This window comes from Drosophila pseudoobscura, chromosome 4, assembly GCF_009870125.1.
Source record: "Drosophila pseudoobscura strain MV-25-SWS-2005 chromosome 4, UCI_Dpse_MV25, whole genome shotgun sequence".
In the NCBI taxonomy this organism is placed as follows: domain Eukaryota; kingdom Metazoa; phylum Arthropoda; class Insecta; order Diptera; family Drosophilidae; genus Drosophila; species Drosophila pseudoobscura.
The window spans coordinates 21,426,849-21,448,193 of NC_046681.1; the positions used below are offsets into that span (position 1 = coordinate 21,426,849).

Genomic DNA, 21,345 nt, shown 5'->3' on the forward strand with positions numbered 1-21,345 from the left:
AGCTAGAAAGAGCGAGCATTCCCTCGAGAGAGAGGCAGAGCGCAGAGAGAACGAATTCAAGCGACGCAGAACGATAGAAGAGGACGGCGCTGCCACGTTGCAGTTGGCTTCGTTCTCGAATTTGCAATATGGACAAGAAGCGGCATGGTATGAAGCGGTATGGCGGCACGAATAACAGTGAAAACAGCAACAGCATAGAAACGTGTGGCAACATCTGCTGCTGCTGCTGCTGCTGTTTCTGCTCCTGCGGCTGCCGCTTGGTGCTTCTGCTCCTTGGGACTCGAAATCATATCGTTGTCGTCAGTCAGTCAGTTCAGTTCGGGTTTTTTCATTGCGGAATTAAACGGACACGTAGCCCAAAACAACAACCAGGCGACAGACCAAGACCATCCAAGGCGAAGGCAACAGCAACAACCAGAGCCACGGCAGGAGCAGCTGTAACAACAACAGCAGCGCAACAAATTCATCCACAGTCGATGCAAAAAGTTGATCCGAAAGCCCCCAGCCAGCCGCAATCGAATTATCCCGAAGTAGAACTCAATTTGCCTGTCCTGTGCGTGTACTGTGCTGTGGGTGCGTGTACGTGACTGTGTGTGTGTGTGTGTGTCTGCGTCCTTGGGGCTGGCTGGTCAGAACGGTATTAACTCAAACGGTATCCGAATCCGATTCGGGCCAGACGACACTACAGTCGCAGCCAAAGCCAAAGCCAAAGCCAGAGCATATTTCCATACAGCCGCCCACTCAAGAAGTCGCAACGGAAGCAGAATCAGGCCAGACCGGGGCCAGAAAATCAATTTCTAATTAACACAAGATATACATTAAAGAAAGGCGTACAAGCTGACTAAAATTTAAAGCAAGAAAAAATCATTCAAGCACAAGTACCGAAAAGTGTAGCTGCAGCAACATCAGCCCAGTCGCTTCCCCCTCATCCCAGTGTCGTCCCGGTCGTCCCGGTCGTCCCAGTCGCACTCTTCGTTTGGGGTCGCCATGCTGGACTAGCAGCAGCACAGCAGCACACGCCTGTTGTTGTACCTTGGGACAGAGCCGTGCAACCGTAAAGAGAGAGTACCGTACCGAACCACATCGGTTCTGCCAGACGCAACGCCGCTGGTTAGGCCTGTCTGTGTGGAGGTGCAACGGGGGCTACAACAAAAGGGGTTTCCAGCAGCAACTGAAGCGATAACATAACATAACTGTGTGTGTGCGTCTATCGAGTGGTGCTGCATCGATATCCGATATAGTCCAGGTTCCATCAATCAAATCAATCATCCATCATACAACTGCTGGTCTCTCGCTCTCTCTCTATGTCTCTCTCTGTCTGAATCTCACGCCTGCCGACATCTCCATTCGAAAAAGGCCTAAACCGAAGCAGCGAAGCAATTTCATCACAAAATTATCAATAAAATAAAATCCAGAGCTAGAGAAATAAAAACATATATAAAATAATAACTACATCAAGTAATTAAAGAATTTTCTAATAAAGAAATCTGTGATTCGCTTATAAAAAAAAAAAAAAAACAAAAGATAGAAAGAAAGGATAAATACAGCAATTATTTTCATACTACACTTTTTCCAAAAAGTAAAACCAATAAAAGTCTATGATAAATTCATATAATTTATTAAACACATTTTAACACAAATAAAATATAATATTAATAATTAAAACAAATAAATACGGCACACGCAAAAGCAGACACGCCTCGAGGATAAGGCCAAGAATAACACCAGCAACCGCAACCGCCGCCGCAACACCGCAGAAGCAGCAGCAGCACCGCACAGAAATTCACACAAGGTCAACGGAATTAATATTTTTTGTAAGTTCCGCACCCAGTCATGGGCACTATAAGAGTAAGAGTCGAAATCTGTGGGTATTTCATTTTTTCGTTTTGTTTTAATTGCGAAAATGTCGCTTACCAAACGTTTCTGTGCGCCATTCCCTGAAAAGTCAAGATGCACATGTGCATGTCAATTATCGTGGATGCGATGCGCCCCAAGAAATCGCATCCGAAACGAAATCGGCGCCTAAGACCCACAACTAATGTCCCAAATCGATCGGTGAACACCCTGCAAATCTGCCAATGGAATGGGTTAGGATGTGTCTTTGAAGAGCTTTGAATCCCCTATAAATATTAGTTATTAGGAACCCTTTAATCCTTACATTCAACACACTTTAGCAAAGTTTTTATTTATATATCTTTCTGTAACTTGAACTTTTCTTTTTTTTAACGTTTTCTTACTATAAGTTATATTTTTGTTGTACTATAATTTCTTTCGTTTTCAATTTCTTTAACCTAACCTGTTTCTTCTTTATTTACCTGAATTATATCATCGTGACTTTCCGAACATCCATTTTTCAACCCTCTCCTGGTACTTGTTTCTTCTTCAAAACTAGTAATCATAATTATTTCCTGTTTTATACAGTCTTTTCGTTTTTAATTGTTAAATTCTTTGTCGATGTTCAACATTATCTTCTTATTACTTCGTTTCTTCTTTCATTATCCTAATCCACTTTTTTCCTCCTAATTTATGTCTCCCGTTTACTACTCAATCCTTTGCTCTTATCGATCTTTTCTCTAATCCTTTTTCTTGATTTTTTCAATCTCTTTCCGCTTTCAAAATGCTCCTGACTCTTTTCAGGAGATCTTATACATATGTATACCTTCTCCTTCTTCATTCTTTTGTTGTTAAATCTTCCGTATCGTGAAATTATTCAGAACTCCATTCAGTTTTCTCCTGCAATTCTTTTCTTTTTTACTTCTTACTTCCTTATTTCGTATTCTTAATTTCCGCCACCTTGGAATTTTGCCAATCTGTCTTATTCATCCCCTTGCCTTTCACTTTCTACACTTCTCATCCCTCATGGTCCTCCCATCATGCCATTTCTTGGGAAGGGAAGGGAACGGAACGAAGAACCAACTTCATGGCGAATTCATAAGACCCTCTGGCAGGGGTTTTTAAAAATTAACGCATCGCAGCCATACGGCATCTCAATAATTAGGCCAACAGCAAAAACAAGCAAAGCAGAATAAATTGGCTGGCAAGTGCGATGGCGATGGCATGCCACAGGTACTCTCGGAAGGAAGGAAGGAACGGGGAATACGGCTAGTGCGAACGGGAATCGGATTCTGACTTGGTCTGGAACCGCCCGTGCGGAGTGTCGCTGTGAAATGTCAACGGTATTTTTATCCATAAAAATCAACAAAATCGGTCTCGGGCTCCCTTCATTATGCTTCGTCATGCAACAACCCGAACAAGCCGAGGTGCGGACCAAGTGTGCTCTTCACAGGAATAGAAAAAACGCTTAGGTCTGATATTGATTTTGTCTTGCATTTACGAGTAGATGAATACTCGTATGCTACACATGCAGTATAGCCGTAGCCCTGTCTGAGCCGGAGCAGACGTGGTGATGCAGACACATTCGTGGCATATCTTGGCCAGTAGTCTCGCTCACAGTCGCAGTCGCAGCCAGGGCGGGGTCCACATCCGCCCACGCCGTTTCTCTGGAATGGGATCTTGGCTCATGTACAACATGACTAATTCTAATTCCAGCCAGCATGTGCCACACTATTACGTTCATTTTGGGACACAGCACACAAATATTATAGCTGCAGTAAATAGTCATAGTAACCCACCAGGGAGGAGACTCTAAACAGAGCAGAGGAGAGTCCTTGGACAAGTGAAGGATAATGATATTTGGCGCATTAGTCAATCAATCACAACGGCAATCAATCAAACACGATAACAAACAAATAAAGTGGCAAAATATCAGAATTCAGAAGATGTAGAGCATAGGTTGACCCCAAGGAAATAATCTTTTGTGAATAGTTTGGGTGTTCCTAATGTTCTGAAGATAAAATATTGATCGCTGCAATTGAAATCCAGTGGAATCCCAGCCCAGTATTTCCCATTTAAGTGTACCCCAAATCATTGAATCAAAATACCTGACGCTAATTGGCTCAAATTTCGGTTAATCAAATCAAATTGTTTATGGACGTTGGGGAGGAGGCAGAATTTTGATGATTACCGTTCAATGCTGGTATTTTGGCATTGCACTTTGCTGGTAATTTGGCTCAATTGCTGATGTCCTTCCGATGCACAACACACAACCCATTTGCATGGCTAAGCAGGTAACAGCAACAACGGCAGCCACATGTGTCCTCATCGTATGAGTCCTGTCGCCAATCCACAATCCCCATGTACCGTGGAAGCACTTGCAACAGAGCATCCTCTCCGTCCGGTTGTGTGTGGCGCCCACTCTCTCCGGTTCTTGTTGTTTTTTGTGACTTTTCATTTCACTTTGTCGTTGAGCTCTGACCTTGAAAGAGGCCAAAACGTGAGACCTTCATATACGTAGGGTTTCGTTACATATATTGTAGGAGTATAAGTATAGCCCAGAGAGGAAAAATCCTTGGTAATAGCCGAGATGATTAACCCCACGTCAAACCTGCATTTATTTGATTTTCTTGGTATTGTTGTTTTTCCACAGAAATGGAAATCATTCCTGAAGGTAAACACTTTCGTTTGGTGCATGAATCAGAGCTTCCAGAAATTTTGGTAACTTTAGAACGCTATCTGCCGGAATCATTAAAGGTACGTATAAATATATCCCCCTGTGTATATCCCCCCATCTCTTCCTCTTCCTCTCGCTCCTTTCTTTATCTCCGAAAACAGTAGAGCATTTGAGCGGTAACTTGACACCCAGAAAAGAGTTACCACGCCCATTTCTCAGATAATTTACCAACAATTACCTGCATGTTCCCGAACCGAACCGAACCGAAACGGATGGGAAAATGGGTGGCACTCAGAAGGCGTCGTCACAGCCCGCCTATACCACAAATCATGCAACCCCAAACCCAAACCGAGCCGGGCTCGCAGTTTTTCCTTTTTGTTGACCTGTTTTCACTGTTTACGCTGGCTTCTCTACTCTTCTCTTATTTTTGTTGTACTTCAATTTGAACTGTACCCCTCCGCCCTGGCCTTTCCCTCTCACCATCACGTGTGGCTTGTGCCTGTGCTTTTGTTATAGCCCTGGCTATATCTGTGGCAGGGAGTTTCGGCGGCTTGGCACCAGCCTCAAGGATTTGAAGTTGGCTAAAGTTTCGATTTTCAGTGGGAAAAAACTTTTCTTTTCGGGGCGGTTACCAACAGCTTTAGGAATGCGATTTCCACCAACACGTGACTCGCTGGGGCTGTGAATATTTTTGTGGTAATTTCTGCATTCAACCGGCTTTTGAGGGATAAATGTCCATTTAAATATTTTATTTAAATACGCCCATAGAATGTGTACGAATCTGATGCTCGAGACCGATGGTTCCACGGAACTCTTAGGCTATAGTAATCATGTGAACCCGAAACTATAAGTTCTTTACAAAATTTTAATTAAAATTGTGCATACTCGTATCTTTGCAGTTTCATCAAACCATAAAAACGTACCTGAATGATCGTATTTGGGATTTTAAGTTTTATGTTGCTAAGGATTGGCCAGAAAAACCGATAATTCTTCATTTTCCAGGATGCACGCTTGCGGTAAGTACAATAAAACCAGAAAAATTAACCAAAAATCAAAAAACGCTCAAATTGATATTGCAGCCGCACAACAATATTTACCAAACCCTGGGGATATTTTGTCCATCCGCACACATCGAGCATGTAGATATGATGCGCACCGAAGATGTACTTATAGATTGGCAGAAGCCTATGTACCTGAACTTTACGCACATCGCCATTATGAATCGCCTGGATGACTTCTACTCAAAGTTCGGTGTGATGGAGCGACTCAGTGGTGATATCTATGTGTGCAACAAGCTCAATGCCGAACTGGAACTGGAGCCGCTGCCGGAAGATGCGGAGATGCGTCCGCTGACCCTGGACAATGTGCAGGGCATACACGATCTATATCCTGCCAATGAAATCGAATGCGTCCGGCTCTTTGACATACTCGTGCGCAAGCTGCCCGGCTTGGGGATCTTTCGCAAGGACACCAGTGAGCTGGCCGCATGGATGGTCCACTCGTACTACGGTGCTATGTTTTCAATGCAAACACGTCCAGATTTTCGACGCATGGGGTGAGTATGGCTGTATAGTGTTACCCATAGATGTGTGGACCCTTGAATGCTCTAAACCATAAATTCGTTCACCCGTTTTGCAGTTATGGCATCCGTCTGGCCAAGTCTCTGACGCAGTTGGTCATCGAGCGTGGCTATACGCCTTTCGTTGTGATTCGTCCACAGAATGATGCGTCCCGGAATCTGTACACGAAACTCGGCTACGAGAAGGCCTTCGAAACGTGCCGCGTGCGGATGACGCCCGACTGCTACGAGGATAGCACTGTGGGCACCATAAGTAACTCATCCTATGCCAAGTTTCCGCCACTACCTCAGGGGGAGTGCGTCATTGTTGCGGGGCGCTTGGGCAAGCATGTGCATGGCGAGAGCCAGAGCCAGACCGTCGACGAGGGCATCGAGGATATGTTGGCTGAAAAATGTGATATCCGCAGCGACGAGGCTAGAGGGGAGCGCAAGACCACAACCGACGAGGGCATCGGCGAGGACAAGTAGGAACAGGACGCTGATTCTCAGATTCGCAGGTTCTCAGATTGGGGCGCTATACCTACGCTATACTTATGCTTAATGCTGTAAGCACCTCTTAGGACTCTTTAGGACAGACAGGACACAGGCACAAACAAAAGTGGCGCTGATTTTTTAAACGATTACACATACATATATCTATTAATCTATTAATGGAACCTGTACGAATACGAGTATATTTATAGATGGTATATGAAGCTTCCTCCTCACACAGAACGCGGCGTCGGAGAACGGACATTTTCGACAGCAGTTAAAGGATTTATTTTATATGGGGGTATTGATAACAATTCGAGATCAAAGTCTACGTAGAGAATGAACGCTGAAGTCCGAAAATTTTAAAAAAGGAACCGAAGAACAGAGAGAAACTTTTAATTTTTTGCTAAAAATGCTTTTACAAAAATGTACTCCAAGAACGTGGAGCAAGCACAAACAGAATGAATGGATCGTAAAGCAGACCAGACAAAACGAGCGCATCAATTTATTATAAACTATTATATATATATATATATATATATATATTAACTCTATATATCAAATTGTTAAATGTACTAAACGAACACAAGAACAACAACTTCTCTCTTCTGGCTCTCCGCGCAAAAAAAAAAACAAAAACACTCTCTGAATGGGAAGATACTCCGTAATTGGGAATAAAAAAAAATCAAACAAATATTTCGTTTGGGCCATGGAACAGAGCTTTGCACACGACACGTTTCCTCCTCCTCTTTTTTGACAATTTAAAGAATCTAATACTATACAAAAAACATCAAACATATATACATATATATTTTTCAGATATTATTAAATACTTGCTGTGCCCAAACGAAATGCTTTGATTTTTTGAGACGACAAGAAAATCTGGATTTATAGGCTTTTTTCTAATTTATATATATACCCACAAGCCAAGCCCAATGGAAGGATAACGAAAGCGAAAACCAAACAAAAAACACAACAAAATAAATATATATTTTATTATTACGAAATTTTATTAAACTATGCAAACGAGTACTCAATGATCAATGATTTTTTGCCCCTATTTAGCTGAACTAAAAAAAAAGAAACAAACCAAAAAAAACACGCCAAAGATGTCTTCTGCTTGATTTTAAGAACATACTTCTCCCCCCCCTACCACTCCTCTCAGAAGATTGATTCTAATTGGAATCGCTCCTGGGAGAATTTCCATTATAAAGAACTCAAAATATATGCAAGAAAATCAAATTAATGAAAAAGTTATATATTACAAAACTGCTATATTGTATGTACTCGAACAAAACCAAAAACAAAAACAAAAAAAAATACAAGTAAAAAATTTAAATAAATAACAATATTGAGACAGCAACTGAAGGTGTTTCCTGCCTTCACCGCCACCTCCACTTCGCCAAACGAAAAAGATAACAAACAAATTACAGCAGCAGTCGATAAAGGGCTCGTTACAGATAATAACTGAACACATATTGTATGATGCTCTTTTAGAGAGGATGTTATATAGAAATGTGCCCCCAGTAGCTTACAACTCTTAAAATTATCTTAGAAATTGCTTTCGGGTTGCGATTCAAGCGACATCGACCCAGCAGGAGCTTAAGTCTAATTTATGACTAGCTAAACCTGACCCTTCTGTTTTCTGATCCAATTGTTTATGCATCCTTGATAAGCGATTATGTAATACTAACTAATTCATACTAAAAATGTGACTGTGACTACATTTTCCTTTCTGTCTCAAGCAATTTTAAACGCTCTGAAGAAAAGTATCATCCATTTTCCCACAACAATTTGTAGCTGACCTAGAGACTTTCACACAAAAGATTGTTCTTACCAAGCATAACATAAAATTATTTTCTATAATTTATGGGCTCACTTCTGCCACTCAAAACAGAGAACAGAGCTTCCCAGCTAGAGTACATACTGCGCTAAACTTATCTCTGCCTCATTGTTAATTTAATGAAATTTACGTGTACAAACACGCCGGTGCGCTTAGATAAACAATGCATGGACATGGCAGCGGTGTGGCAAGGCAAAGCAAGCAATGCGGCAAACAAAAAAGCTCTCGCACACTCACATAAACATGCATGAAAGATGATATATGGATGTGGAAATGTTCTGAGTTTGGGGCTTGCAACATGGCTGATGGGTAGGTTACAATTTAAATTTATTTCTGTATAAAGAAGGCCTAAGTACGCAAATAGATTAAAACTAAGACGAAGCCAAGTATGGAACTGATGGAACTATTGATTCGCCTTCTCAGAGCTCTTGTTCAGCTGGTCCTTCAAATGATTGGCTACATACTGCCAGTATTTGCGCCGAATCACATCGTGTTTGCTAGCCATGTCGTCGCATAGGTCATACACCTTGCGTGCTTTCTGTTCGCGGTCACTGCACTCGTTCTGCATTGTCTGCTCCTGGTAGAGGTCGATCAGAAAGGCCATCAGATATGGCGAACGGTTGCCGGCCTGGTAGAGTTCCTCAGCAAATTCCACCACAGCCGGATGGTTGTTCAGCAGCCCGTTTCCGTACGGGCTCTGTCGGATTACTCCTATCAAATAGTTCCAGGCACTCTCGTTGTTTTTGATGATGCGAATGCGATTCATAGCGTAGATCAGCTCTTGATCGACCAGGTTAGGGTTGAAGCCCAAGTGCTTGATCACAAAGAAGCGCTGATTCCAAGCCGAATTGTTGCGCTGGTCCTCACCGATCAAGCGATCCACAAAAGACAGCTCGGAATCATAGAGGCTGCAAGACATGTACCAAATACAGTAAATACAGTAAAGTACAATCGCAGTAAACAGCTTAAACAGCGATTTTTCCTACTCACTTAAATGTGCGTATGGCCCACTGGCGATGCTGCCAGGCGTGATAGTTCTTGGCATCTCCATCGTTTATCAGGGCATTCTCCGTCAGCTCCAGCTCGTTGCTGGCATCGTTCAGCATCTCGACAATGACGCGCCTGTGGTGCCACACCTGATAGTTCTTCGAGTTTTGACCGATCACCTCGCTTAGGTAGTCCAGCTCCACGTTCAGATCGGCCTTCAGCTCTCTCAGTATGTCGCGCCTGTACTGCCACACCGTGTAGTTGGCCGGATTCAGGCGCAGGGCGTCTGTGGTCAGGTCCAAGGCACGCTGGCTCTTCTCTCCCTTGGCAATTATGGCACGCATGAAATCGAATACCTCGCGAACTGCAATCAAACATTACATTCAGTCTGCCACACTAATCTTATTCGGCATTACTCACACTTCTGGCTGTAAGCTATGGATACCACTGGGTTGGGGCCGTCATCCTGGGCCAGCGGCGCTATATCGGCCCACTCCGCGCGCTCGCTGTACGGAATCCATTCCGTGCCCAAGTATTCGTCATCCGAGCTGTCACCCATTTCTGTGAACCTACAGCGTTGGATAAACGACTTCTTAACTGAGTGGAAATTCTGAGAATGTGATAGCTGCTCAAATCGTTTCGCTCTCTGTCGCTGCTGGCCGTTGTCTTGTGTGTTGTATAAAAGTAGAAACCACTTATCGCTGGCTGGCGGTGGCGGCCTGCCACTATTTGTTGATTTACTGACTGACGTCGACAAAAACAGCGATATTTGTGTTTATTGAATACCTCGTCTGAATAAAACTCCATTACTTACCACTCTTTGGCGACTATTTAGAGCTTATCACAGAGTTCGATTACAGTTTTGGTTGTTTTATTTGCGTAAAAATTATTATAAATTTTATTATTCTTGTGCACTACTGGAAAATACTAGAAAATACTATGAAAAGTACAAGACCTTCGAAATATACCAAAATATACCGTCTCATTTTCAATATATACCGCAAATGTACTGACGAATTATTTAAGTTATATTATACATATTCCTCGTGTTTGTTCTTTCGTCGAATATTACTAGCTAGATAGCACCCTCATCCTTGCCCACATAATTTTATCGAATACATTAATCAATTTTCTATTTGACTGGCTTGTTTTAAATACACCCTTTTATTGGATTAAGTCTAAAAAAGCTCAAACATAAAAGAGCTATCCTCCCAATTCCTCAATTTTTATATTCCGTTGAATAATGCTGGCTAATAAAGACTCTGAGTTTTGCCTACATAATTTTATCCCATTGATGAATCAATTTTCTACAAGTTTGTTACTTTTGGGTACTCCGTTTTGTTGTATTGTGTATAGAACATGATTTAAACAAAAAAGTTCTATACAGAAACAGTGACAACGTGAGTATGGAGTGTCACGTTTACAGACATGTTGCTTGTCAACCGGAGTATAGTATGGACATTTCTATACCCTATTTCGTTAATTTTATATGAACTTTTCTCAGATAGGTTATGTACCTATTCATGCATTTGAATAGTTTCCTGTATATATGTACATACATATATGTATATCTCGATGCCGGTACGTATTCTAGGTCTCTGCAAGTAGACACTAAACTGCAAAATTTCGCAGTGATAGCTTTAAAACAAACATTTTCTCAACTCTATAATATCCTTTTCCTTAGAGTATTAAAGAGAGGATTTTCCGACCCAAGTAGAGAGCAAATCCCAAAAAAAGAGAGCAAGTTCCACCAAACTTGAGCGCCAAATAGAAAATGTTTGAAAGTGAATTGAGCGACAAGGATTTAAATGCATTACATTGGAATAAATAAATAAATGATCTATGATTTTGATACTCGGCATCAACTTCAATGTAGTCTGAAAGACACAAATATTTGTCTTGCTCAAACTGCCTGCTAATTTTTAGGTTTTTATTCCTTGGCACATAGTCTTCAATAGCTGTGTAGTCGACCATCACTAGTAACGATTGATATTTTTGGGTAGTGCTGATAAGGAGCTATGTATATTTTAATATATAATACACAATTTTGAATTATTGAATTAGCAAAACATTTATTACGAATTGAATAAAAGTGCACAAAGTGCCACAAATTTACTTAATTGCTAGACGTAGATATTCTCCGTGCGAGTTACACTATAAATTAATAGAGTTCTCCTAGAAACGTGGCTTGAATGTGGCCGGATACTGATTGAAACGTGGACGCAGTGCAGCATTCGACTTTTCAAACTTTTCCCCCGAATTGCCCAAAATTACGCCATCGGCCAGCTTGCCAGTAACGTCTTTGGCATTCGAACGATCTGCAGTGGAGGCCTCGGCCACGTCGATGATGCGCGGATTCTTGCGGTATCGATACCACCAGTACTCAAAGACGAGTGTGATGCAGGCCATTCCAATACCCACAAAGATGACAATGAACACACCGCCTATATTTTGTATGGAGATACCATCTGACTGATCCTCTGGCTTGTCGCACTTAGCCTGCGCCTCGTCATTCTTCCACCACTTTTCCTTGAGTTTCTCCAGTTGTCGTTTGTTGAGCAGCGTTAGAATGCTTTAAGAAAATCGTATCAGTCGGACAAATGCATTCTCTTATGTGTACTACGCATTAACTCACGCATTATTGAATTGATCCTTCAGATGGGAGCCTTGCTGCACGGCTATGGCATAGGGCTTTCGGGAGAACTCCTCGCCCACCACCTGAAGATCGCAGTTGGTCAACTGCAGGTACCGTATATCGGTGGCGTCTCCCAGAAAAGCAAATCCCGTGGCCGCGGTTGAGTTTCGGACCCGCGCCACAGCCTCGTCGAGTGTAGCCGGTAGTGCTGCCTCCTGCATGGCCTGCCACATCTTGGTGTACTTGTCGCTGACCGGGTAATCCCACACGGCCAGCTTAGATCGCTCTAGCGGAGTCAATGAATCGTTTAGTGATAGATCCTTCCAGATCTCATAAAACATCTGCTCAATGTTGGCCATACGCTCGAAGTACGTCATGGCCGAGGAGCCATTGAGCGGGGCATATAGTATCTTGTATTGCTTGGCCAGATCATCCAGGCTTTCGACGGGCGTGTCCAAACGGGAGACAGTCAGAAAGGCAGCCAAGTTGGCCGTGTACGAAGCAATTATGATAAAACTGGGGGGATTGGTGAAATATGATTAAATGATAGGGATGAGAGGGCAGACGAAACGCACCCAAAAAGCCACCAAGTGGCAGCCACAAGACGTCCGGACAGATTCTTGGGAGCCTCCCCACCGCCCTGGGGGGTCAGCGAGGTCATGCAGAACCAGAGGCACTCCTTCAGATTGAATTCGCGCTTCTCTTCATCATCCTTGTACTTCTCCCGGTTGTTCTGGTAGCTATAAGGACTCCACCGGTCAAAGACCCACATGAGAAAGCTGGTGAAGAAGTAGGCTGCCAGGATGCACAGCCACACGTTCGTCTCCAGCACGGTGAGGAACTTGAACAGCGAACTGGGGGAGCTGGGACGCTGCATCATGATGGTGATGCCCACCAGATCGTAGTAGGGCACCGTAAAGTCAATGACTATCTCTCGTTCGGCCATCACCGACATGCTGCCCAGGCCGATGTCCGCCTGCTTATCGATCAGCTTCTTGACGATACCATTCCACTCGCCCTTCTCATCCATGTTACCGAATTTTCCGTCCTCTACCTCCTGGATGGTGTAGTCAAAGTGTACAATTGCGGCGATCTCGTTGATCAGATCGATGCAGTAGCCCTTGTAGCCCTTCGGAGCGGTCTCGTCGCGCATGATGAAGGGTGGTTGCTGAGGAACGAAATAACAGAAAATATATAGCAGGTATACCTCTGAATAGCAGGGTAGCAGGCAGTATTGCACCTACCACAACAGTGTATATACGATAGACCGTATCCGCTGTCAGATTCTTCATCTGCTCCTCATCCTTGACGGTGAGGGGGGTGTCCAGGCCAGCTGTCCACGTGCCAATCGATTTGCTGTTCACTGAACTGCCGCCACGAATTTGGAGCACATTTATATCCATTTCGAACTTCATATAGCTGAAGCCATTGAACGGTTGCTTCGGTTGCGTGACCAGCTCGAAAGTGCCATACGACGTGGGTTCGCTTATCTACGGACGGGATGTGTTTTTTGTAATCAACCATAATTGCCAGCTTACCACCTAAACACAGCAGACAGACACCCACCTTGGTGAAGTATTCCCGGAGATCGAGGTTCCGCTGGGGTGTGTTGCCGCCTTGGAAGTCGTCACAGTTCAGATACTCCATATCCTTGGGCCAGGCACCCGATTGAAGCATTTCTCTGAGGAAAAAGAATAATAATCATACTCATCAGGTATTCGCGAATGGGATTTATCTACTAATCTATCTAAAAAGGTGTTTCTTATACAGTTGCATATATAAATACTAATACTGTTATAGGAAATTAAGTAAAGTTCAATGGAAATTATTATCGCTCCATCACATAAATTGTTTGTTCCTCATATAGTGGCCTGGATGTATCTCATTTGGGTCCTACAGAATTGAGCTAGCTCCCTTAGCTCTCTCTACCCATAATTGAAAATAGTTAAAGTGCTGATAGCGTTTCGGCCACTTACTTGATGGTTAGGAAGCTGCGCAGAGCCAAATCAAAGTAGAATGCCGAGGCCAGTTGGGGCTCCTCGTTCAGGTTGTAGGTGGTGCGCAGGAGGCCCAGGCGATCCCGGAATTGCGTATATGCCATGGGCTTGAGAAACATGATTGTGGCATTGTCGCGCTGACTGCTAACTTCACCCTCGTTTTGGGTGATGGCGTGCCAGGCGAAATTTCGCTCAAAGTAGGCGGGCTTCACGGACTCGAGTACCATGCGTATGGACTGAAGGTTGCCCAGAATGAAGAAGTTGTTGATGTCCAGATTGCGCAGCTTCTCGATCTGCTCCTCGCGCTCCCGCTTGCCCTCCATGGCAATGGCTGTGATCACATGACGTGTCTGAATGTTCTGCAGGAGGGACTTATACTTGTGGTCCATCACAAAGGTTTCGTCATATAGGATGGCCGCTGGGGGCAAGATACAGATACTGATACATTCAGGGGTTAATTCTGCAAGGAGTGGCATACCATTGGTGATGTTGAGACGCCGCACAATGCTCCGGATGACCTCGGGTATAATGTCGCCCGGGGGCATCACCTGTAGCAGATACTTTTGCTTGCTTTCATCCAGATCCCGCCACTGCCGTAGATCCCCCTCCTGACCGTACGAGGCACTGATGGTGGGCAGACCCAAGGCCTGGGTGAAACTCTTCACCGTCTCCGAGGCCACGCCCGACTTGGTAGTGTCCAGGATCAGATGCGGCATCATTTTCTTCTCAATACTATCGGCATACTTGTTGCAAACTTTAAAGTGAAATAATGACCGAAAGATGATCATGAATGATTCGGAGATAATTTCTCCTCACATTTCACTCACTTGCTTCCAGCAGCACCTTGGCATCCGTTTTATTGGCCTCGATCGATTCAATTTGCACGGACAAGCCATAGCGGATGTTTTTCTTCAAATACGTAAGCACCACATCCACTGCCTTGGACGCCGGCTCGTTGTCCACCTCATTGATGAAGACTATCACCCCAATATTGGATTGGATTGGAAGAGTTGGGTAGTGTAGTGTGGCATGAAAGAGGACAAAAACATTACGTGGCTTAGAAACGGTTTACTTGCCCCCGTTCTCGCGCTTAATATATACTTTTATGGGAGTATAATTAGATCGCAAAAGGAAATAAATTCAAGTATTTCACAATTCCCTTATTGTTCATATATACATATATTTTCTATATCCTATATGTTAATTTATAAATCGATGGCTTTACCACTTACAAACATTAATATTTTGAGTCGTCTGGGCCAATGTTTCCCGATTCCAACCGCTTAGTAGGGTCAACAATACGAGAAGCCATAAATATTTGAAAGACTTTAAGCAAACATCCAACATGGTATCGGCACATAGGGGGGACGCGGGCCGAGATCTCAGCAATCAGCAATAGACCGTACGCCACGAAGAACAAATTTCCACTGAGTCGGAATATCCTGTCGGAAAGGATACCATACCAGAACCACAACCACAACCAATGCCACTGACAATTTCACTTTCAACGAGGACAATGTGTGGACATGTGTGTAACCTTGGTGATAATCAATTTACTGGATAATAACCCCAACCCCCAACCCTATACGACCCGACCACCCAAACCAACCTTCCCACACACATTCTGGGACTAGAACACTGTTCGTGCCTGAACTCAAGCGATAATTAGGCGGGTATTGGTGTTTTGAGGAGACGAACTGGCATGTTAGAGTTATTATGAGGTATTGAATAGCTTGTTATATTGTCACATAAACATGAAATGATTATTGGGCAATTTTCCCGACAAAAGTAATTGGAATTAAATTTGGAATCTTTATTATTATTTATATAGAGACTAAAGGAGAAAGGAAGTATCTAGCTTTTCCCATATCACACACTTCTCTCTCTTTCGCCCTCTTCCCTCTTCTCGTTCGATCCGCCAAGGGACTTGACGCCACTATACGAGTAAGAGAGCGAGCAGGGGGTCAGTCACGAGAAATTGTTATATATTCTCTGAAAACTAGGCGACTCGTCTCTTGACGCTGATCAGGAATATATAAACTTTATGGTAACGGAAACGCTTTCTTTAGGAATTAGATTAGATTAGACGATTCGATTATCTTTGAGTGTAAATAACCATTTAACTGTATCCTGAATATTGAGTGCTTTCAATTATAAATTTATCAATTTCCCAGTACCTAATTAGACCTGACTCATTCTAAGTATTTATCAAGTATAACCAAACCAAGATAACGTCCTGCCCTGCACTCTCCACACTGAAAAATTAAACACAGAAACGCCGCAATTGACGAAAGTACAAAATGTTTTTGTTTTTATTTTTGATACATAATTACATATTAACGAAAGTAATTTGTAATTGTAGAGGGCACCCTACAAGAAATAATGAAAGCGAAAACGCGACCTAAAAATAAAACTCTTAAGAATTATGCAGCAGTTGGAGCGAAACGCATATAGAAGATATATGTAGCTGCTGTATAGTGATGTCCGTTGTCCAGTGCCTGAGTCGAGGGTTGGGACGCGGCGTCGACTAGCGAACATTGTCATTATTCGTAGACATACATAGTTTTAGTTCCGCTTATTATTATTATTAGTTATTACACTTATTACACGAAAGTTCACAATGGGTAGATACAAAGACAACGCGTACGCACATCGATACAATTAATAATATATCTAATATTTGTATGTGTATAGAGCCTATAAGCCTAGAGAGTGTATATGCATAAATCTCACAAGTTCCAGTCATCTGGTCCCGACTCCTGTCGTATGACGGGCGGGGTAAGCGGTGCTTGGGGTGCACCAGGCACGGGTGTGGGCACCAGTGGTGTGGCGCCGCGCAGCGAACTGCCATAGTACGGCGGCGGCCGGTAGCTGCTGATGCTCGGCGATGTGGAGCTGTGCGTGGACGATGCGGAAGAGTCCCGTACTCGGGCGGCATCAAACACTGGCGCCTGGGCGTATCTATATGGTGGCCCAGTGCCCGGGGCCGATTGCGGTGTCTGCGATCGCGAGTGGGAACGTTCGCGACGCATTTGCATGCGCTGCTGTTCCATGTACTGCTGCTTCCGCTGCTTGAGAAGCTGCTCTTCCCGCTGAAGCAGGCGCTGACGCTGTTGCAGCTCGTACTGCTGACGCTGCATGGCACTGAGCCGGTTGGCCTTGCTCCACGGATTGCCGCCGAAGCAGAGGTTTGATATGAAAACGACCGGCGAGAAGAGACGCAGCGAGATCTCACTAGAAGAGGGCAGAGTTTATTTTTAGACAAAATCTATTACCACACAATCTGTCACACTTACGTGGTGTCGACCATGGGCTGGGCCTCGTTGCCGCTGAGTATGAACAGTGGGAAAAATATGGAGAAGATGCAGCTGCTCACAATCACCGAACTGGACAGATTTGTGAGCACTGTCAGCGGTATGCCGAAGCCGAAAAAGTAGGGCCAGTTCTTCTCTATGTAGGTGAGACGTCGGTGCAGCTCCCATCCCATGTTGAACCACTTGTACTCGAACGAATACAGCGAGTACAGCAGGCAGAGGTGCACAAAGCAGAGCGAAGAGCCGACATACTTCACCGGCACCAGATTCACCAGCATACTCTGCACCAGGAATAGCATCTGCACGACCATGCTAAAGAGGAAATCGGCCACCAGTTTGCTGATGCCTGGTATCAGCTGCCGTCGACCCTTCCTCACCCGATACGCCGCATTAGCAATGTCCGCGAACCACAGCGAGCTGACGATCTTCGACAGCATAAAGATGGGCAGCACCCACATCATTCCAAAGAGCAGAGAGAGTATCGGATGCAGCCAGGCCCACACTACGGGCAGGGTCTCCGACTGGGCGCCATAGAAGATGGTCAGGCAGAACTTCAGCGTGGGCAGCAAAGCCGACTCGAAGAGTACGATGCTCATCCAGGTGAAGCCACCGTTGAGCATGCAGCATTTGAAGAGCTTCTTGGCGATCTTCTTCTCGCTGTTTAGGGTAGGGGGAGGCAACGCAAGTGCGCAATAAATAAATTAGTCATGCTGAGCATGCAGCAGCTGTGCTTTCTTTGTGTCACGTACCCCTGAGGCTGTTTTTCCTTCTCGTCGGTGGGTTTCTGGTTAAGAATCTTCTGCAGACTCCGCTCATCGGAGTTCTCCTCGGCCCGTTTGGCGTACTCCTCACGAATCATGGCAGCCGCAGAGCTGGGCACAGGCGATGGCGATCTTCGCGCCCGCTCGTAGCGATCTTTATCCGTTCTGCGTAATAGTCGAATGTCCTGCTCAGCATCTTGGCGATTCACCTCGTTGTCGATGTGGAGGACAAGGGTCATGCCACGTATGCTGTCCCACAGCCCGTACAGTATGCCATATGCGATGTTCTGCAAGTGGTGAAAAACACAACTCATTTAAATCAAATCATGTATTATGAAGGCGGAGAGGCCCCGTCCCTTACCTTTATCGCAGCCATCTCACGGGCGTCGTGTGTCTGTGGATCGGTCTACAAATCACTAGTTCCTTTTGTACACATTACGAAATATACATGCAAGCATATGAAATGTTAGGCTACTCTAGTTGTGTCGAAATGCTGGGAATAAAATATGTTTGTGTTGTGCGAAGACGACGACATAATTTCCTAAGAACTGAATTTTTTCGTTTACACCGCGCCAGATGCCACTCGATTTCCAGGCAAACTGAGAGCGTGAGCGATTTACATGTGAAGTAGCATCGCTTACATACTTATCGCTGTCTTTGCGGGTGATCAAATTTTTCGCGTAGATTTTACATATATTGAACTTTGTGCTGAATTTAATATTAACTGTATTTGTTGTTTTGCATGGTGTAAACAGGCTGATAAGCAGTGTGACCGCGGACTTATTGATAAAATATACGTCACAAATTTCAAAATATACCGCAAATATACTGTCGAATTATTTGTATTCAAGTTGCATCACATTACTCGTTTTGGATATTCCGTGGAATATAACTAGCTACCTAAAACCTGAGGATCTAAACTGATAATTTTATCCGATTATAATATCAATTTCCTACAAGACTGGTTATCTTTAAGTTCTCATCTTTATTGGTTTGTTTATGAAATAAGGTTTAAGCAAAACCGGTCAACAAAAATGTCCACTAAATTAATTTCCTTACATGGTAACTACGCGCTAACTACACAGTTGCTACATATTATCTACATATTTATGTAATTTTCAATAGATGGCATCTATTAGATGCCCATCAACTGATTGATTCCATTGATTCCAAATTTCTTTTTATCGAGCATTTGAATTTGCCAAAAGCTGACTTCGTGTTCGACTTTGTTAGCGCAGTTCATCAAAATTGAGGGACCCACATACGAGGCTAACTTATTACTTATTACTTAACTTATTCCTTGTTCGCTCGCACGTTTGTTGTTCAAATTGTACGTATCGTGAAACTGCAAAGGAAGTTTCTGAAGTTAGCACTCCTTTGTTGTATAATGAGTGCAGATGTCGCTTCGGGATTGTCAGCGGAAGCGCCGGCGGCGTTTGGATCCCGAGTACTAGCACTAAGGGCGGTACAACCGTCTGTGCTTGTGTTCCATCCAGAGGTGGAGCTACCGCCAACCTCCCAAGGCCAGCCACAAAAACAGCATCAGCGCGACCAGCTCAGCGCCGCCTTTAGCCGTTTTTTGGGGAATTCTGGTTGGGCTGCCTCGCTACAAGTACAATCCAGCACCATCACATCGTGATCATGTGCGAGAAGCTGCAGTTCGCCTTCGAGATGCACTACGTAAAAGCACCCGACGAAATACTCAGTGATGATAGGGAGGTTGCACCCATTTCTTTCATTGTTGCGTTGCATTGGTATTGGTCAACGTGCCATCCCCTTCTTTCGATACATACACTATTCGTACACACACATTCGTACACTAAAATATGCTCATTTTCACAAATGGCGGCGCTGCCGCTGCTTATTTGCATATGTATACATTTGTATATGTATATATACACGAACAGTGCGGCAGAGAAGTCAGTAGTGATTTTTTCTGCGAAAATAAAATTTTACACTAAAAAAAAGGTTCAACATATGTGGGATGATCGTTTTTCCTTTTTTGAAAAAATGGATGGCGGTGCGCAATGCTTGATTAGCCAACACATTTCAACTTGAATTTAACGCTAAATTTCTTCTTATATATGGGAGAGAAATAATATTCTAATGTTTCCTAAGAATATTTTGTTTTTTATTTTGTTTGGCGCAAAGCATCTTCCTTTATATGAAATAAATTTTTTCAGTGTACCGCAAGATACGTTTTGGCTTCGTGTGCCTGCGCACACAAACACACTAAAATATGTGGGTACTGTCCGCTTTTTATTAAAAAAAAAGTTTCTAGCTTGAAACAATCGAAAAAAAAGGGCTGAAAATGTTCAATCAAAACAAAAAAAAAAGCTTAAATAATGGCGTTAACCATTTTCTGATAAAGTGATAATTATTATGTATTTTATAGAATTTTCATTAACTCATCCAGCTCTGAAGGGCTAGCTTCTGATTCGCATTCCTACGATATTTATAGAAATTTCCCCCGCTTGGTCATCAAAAAAAGCCACATCTGTGAGAAAAGAGCGTAATCGGCAGCACTGGTGCGGTCTCTATTATGTAAACTGAGAGCAGCGCTGTCGACAGAGGCAGAACGCCGTCGCCTATAAATATGGGGCTGCCACGCCGGCGCCGTCGTAGTTTTTCACAACCGCCACGCTTTAAACATTAATACCATGCATAGCAGCCATACTCGCACTAACAAATTTGTATACATCATACTTCTGTCTACCACACCGCTCCTCGGGGTTGCGGAGGTTTGCGGCCTCAGCGCCGCAATATGCTCCGCCGGCCTATCTTTAAAATAAATTCGTTCTTAAAAAATGAATGTCTAATATCTATAGTGTATATCCTTAATTTTCCAACTATTGTATATATTTTTTTTTTTTTTTCCTTTAAATTATCTCAAGGATGATCGGAATTTTTATCGTAGCACTGTAGCCACATTGATCAGATACTGGTGATGTAGTTTGGCGAGTTTGACAGCTCGGTAAATAAAACAAAAAAGTTAATTAACTGTTTTAGAATATAAACTGAATTTACTTTATAACATGATGAAGAAAAAAAGGGGTGAAAAGTTTAAGTCAGCAGTTTTGATGAAGATTGCCAGCTCTCTTAGATGTAGCGACTCTTTTTTGATTAATAATTGATGTAAATTGTTATAATATTTAAAGATGTTGCATTTCCTTCTGAGCCCATATCTTTGGCAATCGAAGATCAGGTGTTCGGCGTATTCAGTTACATTGCACGTTTCGCAGATATTT

The 21,345-nt window shown here is 43.4% G+C and overlaps 4 protein-coding genes across 5 annotated transcripts; 1 reads left to right on the top strand and 3 right to left on the bottom strand.

Annotated features, from left to right (window-relative positions):
- The first annotated feature begins 254 nt into the window (after window positions 1–254).
- Window positions 255–7,868, top strand: LOC6902910 (uncharacterized). Its single transcript, XM_015180510.2, has 5 exons — window positions 255–1,814; window positions 4,487–4,590; window positions 5,410–5,526; window positions 5,590–6,065; window positions 6,149–7,868. Exons 2-5 carry the CDS (start codon window positions 4,489–4,491, stop codon window positions 6,555–6,557), a joined length of 1,104 nt encoding a protein of 367 aa, XP_015035996.1. The 5' UTR covers window positions 255–1,814; window positions 4,487–4,488; the 3' UTR covers window positions 6,558–7,868.
- Window positions 7,869–8,497: 629 nt separating this feature from the next.
- Window positions 8,498–10,322, bottom strand: Fnta (farnesyl transferase alpha). Of its 2 annotated transcripts, none has more exons than XM_001356538.4 (4): window positions 10,205–10,322; window positions 9,811–10,134; window positions 9,394–9,754; window positions 8,498–9,311 (listed from the first exon to the last, which is right to left on the bottom strand). In XM_001356538.4, exons 2-4 carry the CDS (start codon window positions 9,947–9,949, stop codon window positions 8,807–8,809), a joined length of 1,005 nt encoding a protein of 334 aa, XP_001356574.3. In that variant the 5' UTR covers window positions 9,950–10,134; window positions 10,205–10,322; the 3' UTR covers window positions 8,498–8,806. The 2 variants fall into 2 exon arrangements, with proteins under 2 accessions (XP_001356574.3, XP_033235480.1); XM_033379589.1 differs by having other exon boundaries at window positions 9,811–9,959; window positions 10,205–10,289.
- Window positions 10,323–11,450: 1,128 nt separating this feature from the next.
- Window positions 11,451–15,532, bottom strand: Ir25a (ionotropic receptor 25a). The gene is made up of 9 exons (XM_001356539.4): window positions 15,255–15,532; window positions 14,850–14,999; window positions 14,501–14,776; window positions 14,002–14,440; window positions 13,592–13,706; window positions 13,270–13,515; window positions 12,601–13,193; window positions 12,026–12,541; window positions 11,451–11,962 (listed from the first exon to the last, which is right to left on the bottom strand). The coding sequence occupies exons 1-9, from the start codon at window positions 15,367–15,369 to the stop codon at window positions 11,566–11,568; spliced, it is 2,847 nt and encodes a 948-aa protein (XP_001356575.4). The 5' UTR covers window positions 15,370–15,532; the 3' UTR covers window positions 11,451–11,565.
- Window positions 15,533–16,578: 1,046 nt separating this feature from the next.
- tank (EI24 domain-containing protein tank) lies at window positions 16,579–18,881 on the bottom strand. Its single transcript, XM_001356540.4, has 5 exons — window positions 18,743–18,881; window positions 18,459–18,520; window positions 18,086–18,384; window positions 17,319–17,993; window positions 16,579–17,256 (listed from the first exon to the last, which is right to left on the bottom strand). The coding sequence occupies exons 2-5, from the start codon at window positions 18,471–18,473 to the stop codon at window positions 16,752–16,754; spliced, it is 1,494 nt and encodes a 497-aa protein (XP_001356576.2). The 5' UTR covers window positions 18,474–18,520; window positions 18,743–18,881; the 3' UTR covers window positions 16,579–16,751.
- Window positions 18,882–21,345: the final 2,464 nt, after the last annotated feature.

Bases quoted from the DNA above. Each gene is read 5' to 3' on its own strand.
- LOC6902910 (XM_015180510.2), top strand. From the start codon at position 4,489: ATGGAAATCATTCCTGAAGGTAAACACTTTCGTTTGGTGCATGAATCA. The intron at 5,527-5,589 runs GTAAGTACAATA...TTGATATTGCAG, and splicing joins TTCCAGGATGCACGCTTGCG to CCGCACAACAATATTTACCA. The intron at 6,066-6,148 runs GTGAGTATGGCT...CCCGTTTTGCAG, and splicing joins CCAGATTTTCGACGCATGGG to TTATGGCATCCGTCTGGCCA.
- Fnta (XM_001356538.4), bottom strand. From the start codon at position 9,949: ATGGGTGACAGCTCGGATGACGAATACTTGGGCACGGAATGGATTCCG. The intron at 9,755-9,810 runs GTGAGTAATGCC...GTTTGATTGCAG, and splicing joins CATAGCTTACAGCCAGAAGT to TTCGCGAGGTATTCGATTTC. The intron at 9,312-9,393 runs GTGAGTAGGAAA...CATGTCTTGCAG, and splicing joins TGGGCCATACGCACATTTAA to CCTCTATGATTCCGAGCTGT.
- Ir25a (XM_001356539.4), bottom strand. From the start codon at position 15,369: ATGTTGGATGTTTGCTTAAAGTCTTTCAAATATTTATGGCTTCTCGTA. The intron at 14,777-14,849 runs GTGAGTGAAATG...TTCACTTTAAAG, and splicing joins CAAGGTGCTGCTGGAAGCAA to TTTGCAACAAGTATGCCGAT. The intron at 13,194-13,269 runs GTAGGTGCAATA...TTCGTTCCTCAG, and splicing joins ATCGTATATACACTGTTGTG to CAACCACCCTTCATCATGCG.
- tank (XM_001356540.4), bottom strand. The intron at 17,994-18,085 runs GTACGTGACACA...TACCCTAAACAG, and splicing joins AAGGAAAAACAGCCTCAGGG to CGAGAAGAAGATCGCCAAGA. The intron at 17,257-17,318 runs GTAAGTGTGACA...GCCCTCTTCTAG, and splicing joins CAGCCCATGGTCGACACCAC to TGAGATCTCGCTGCGTCTCT.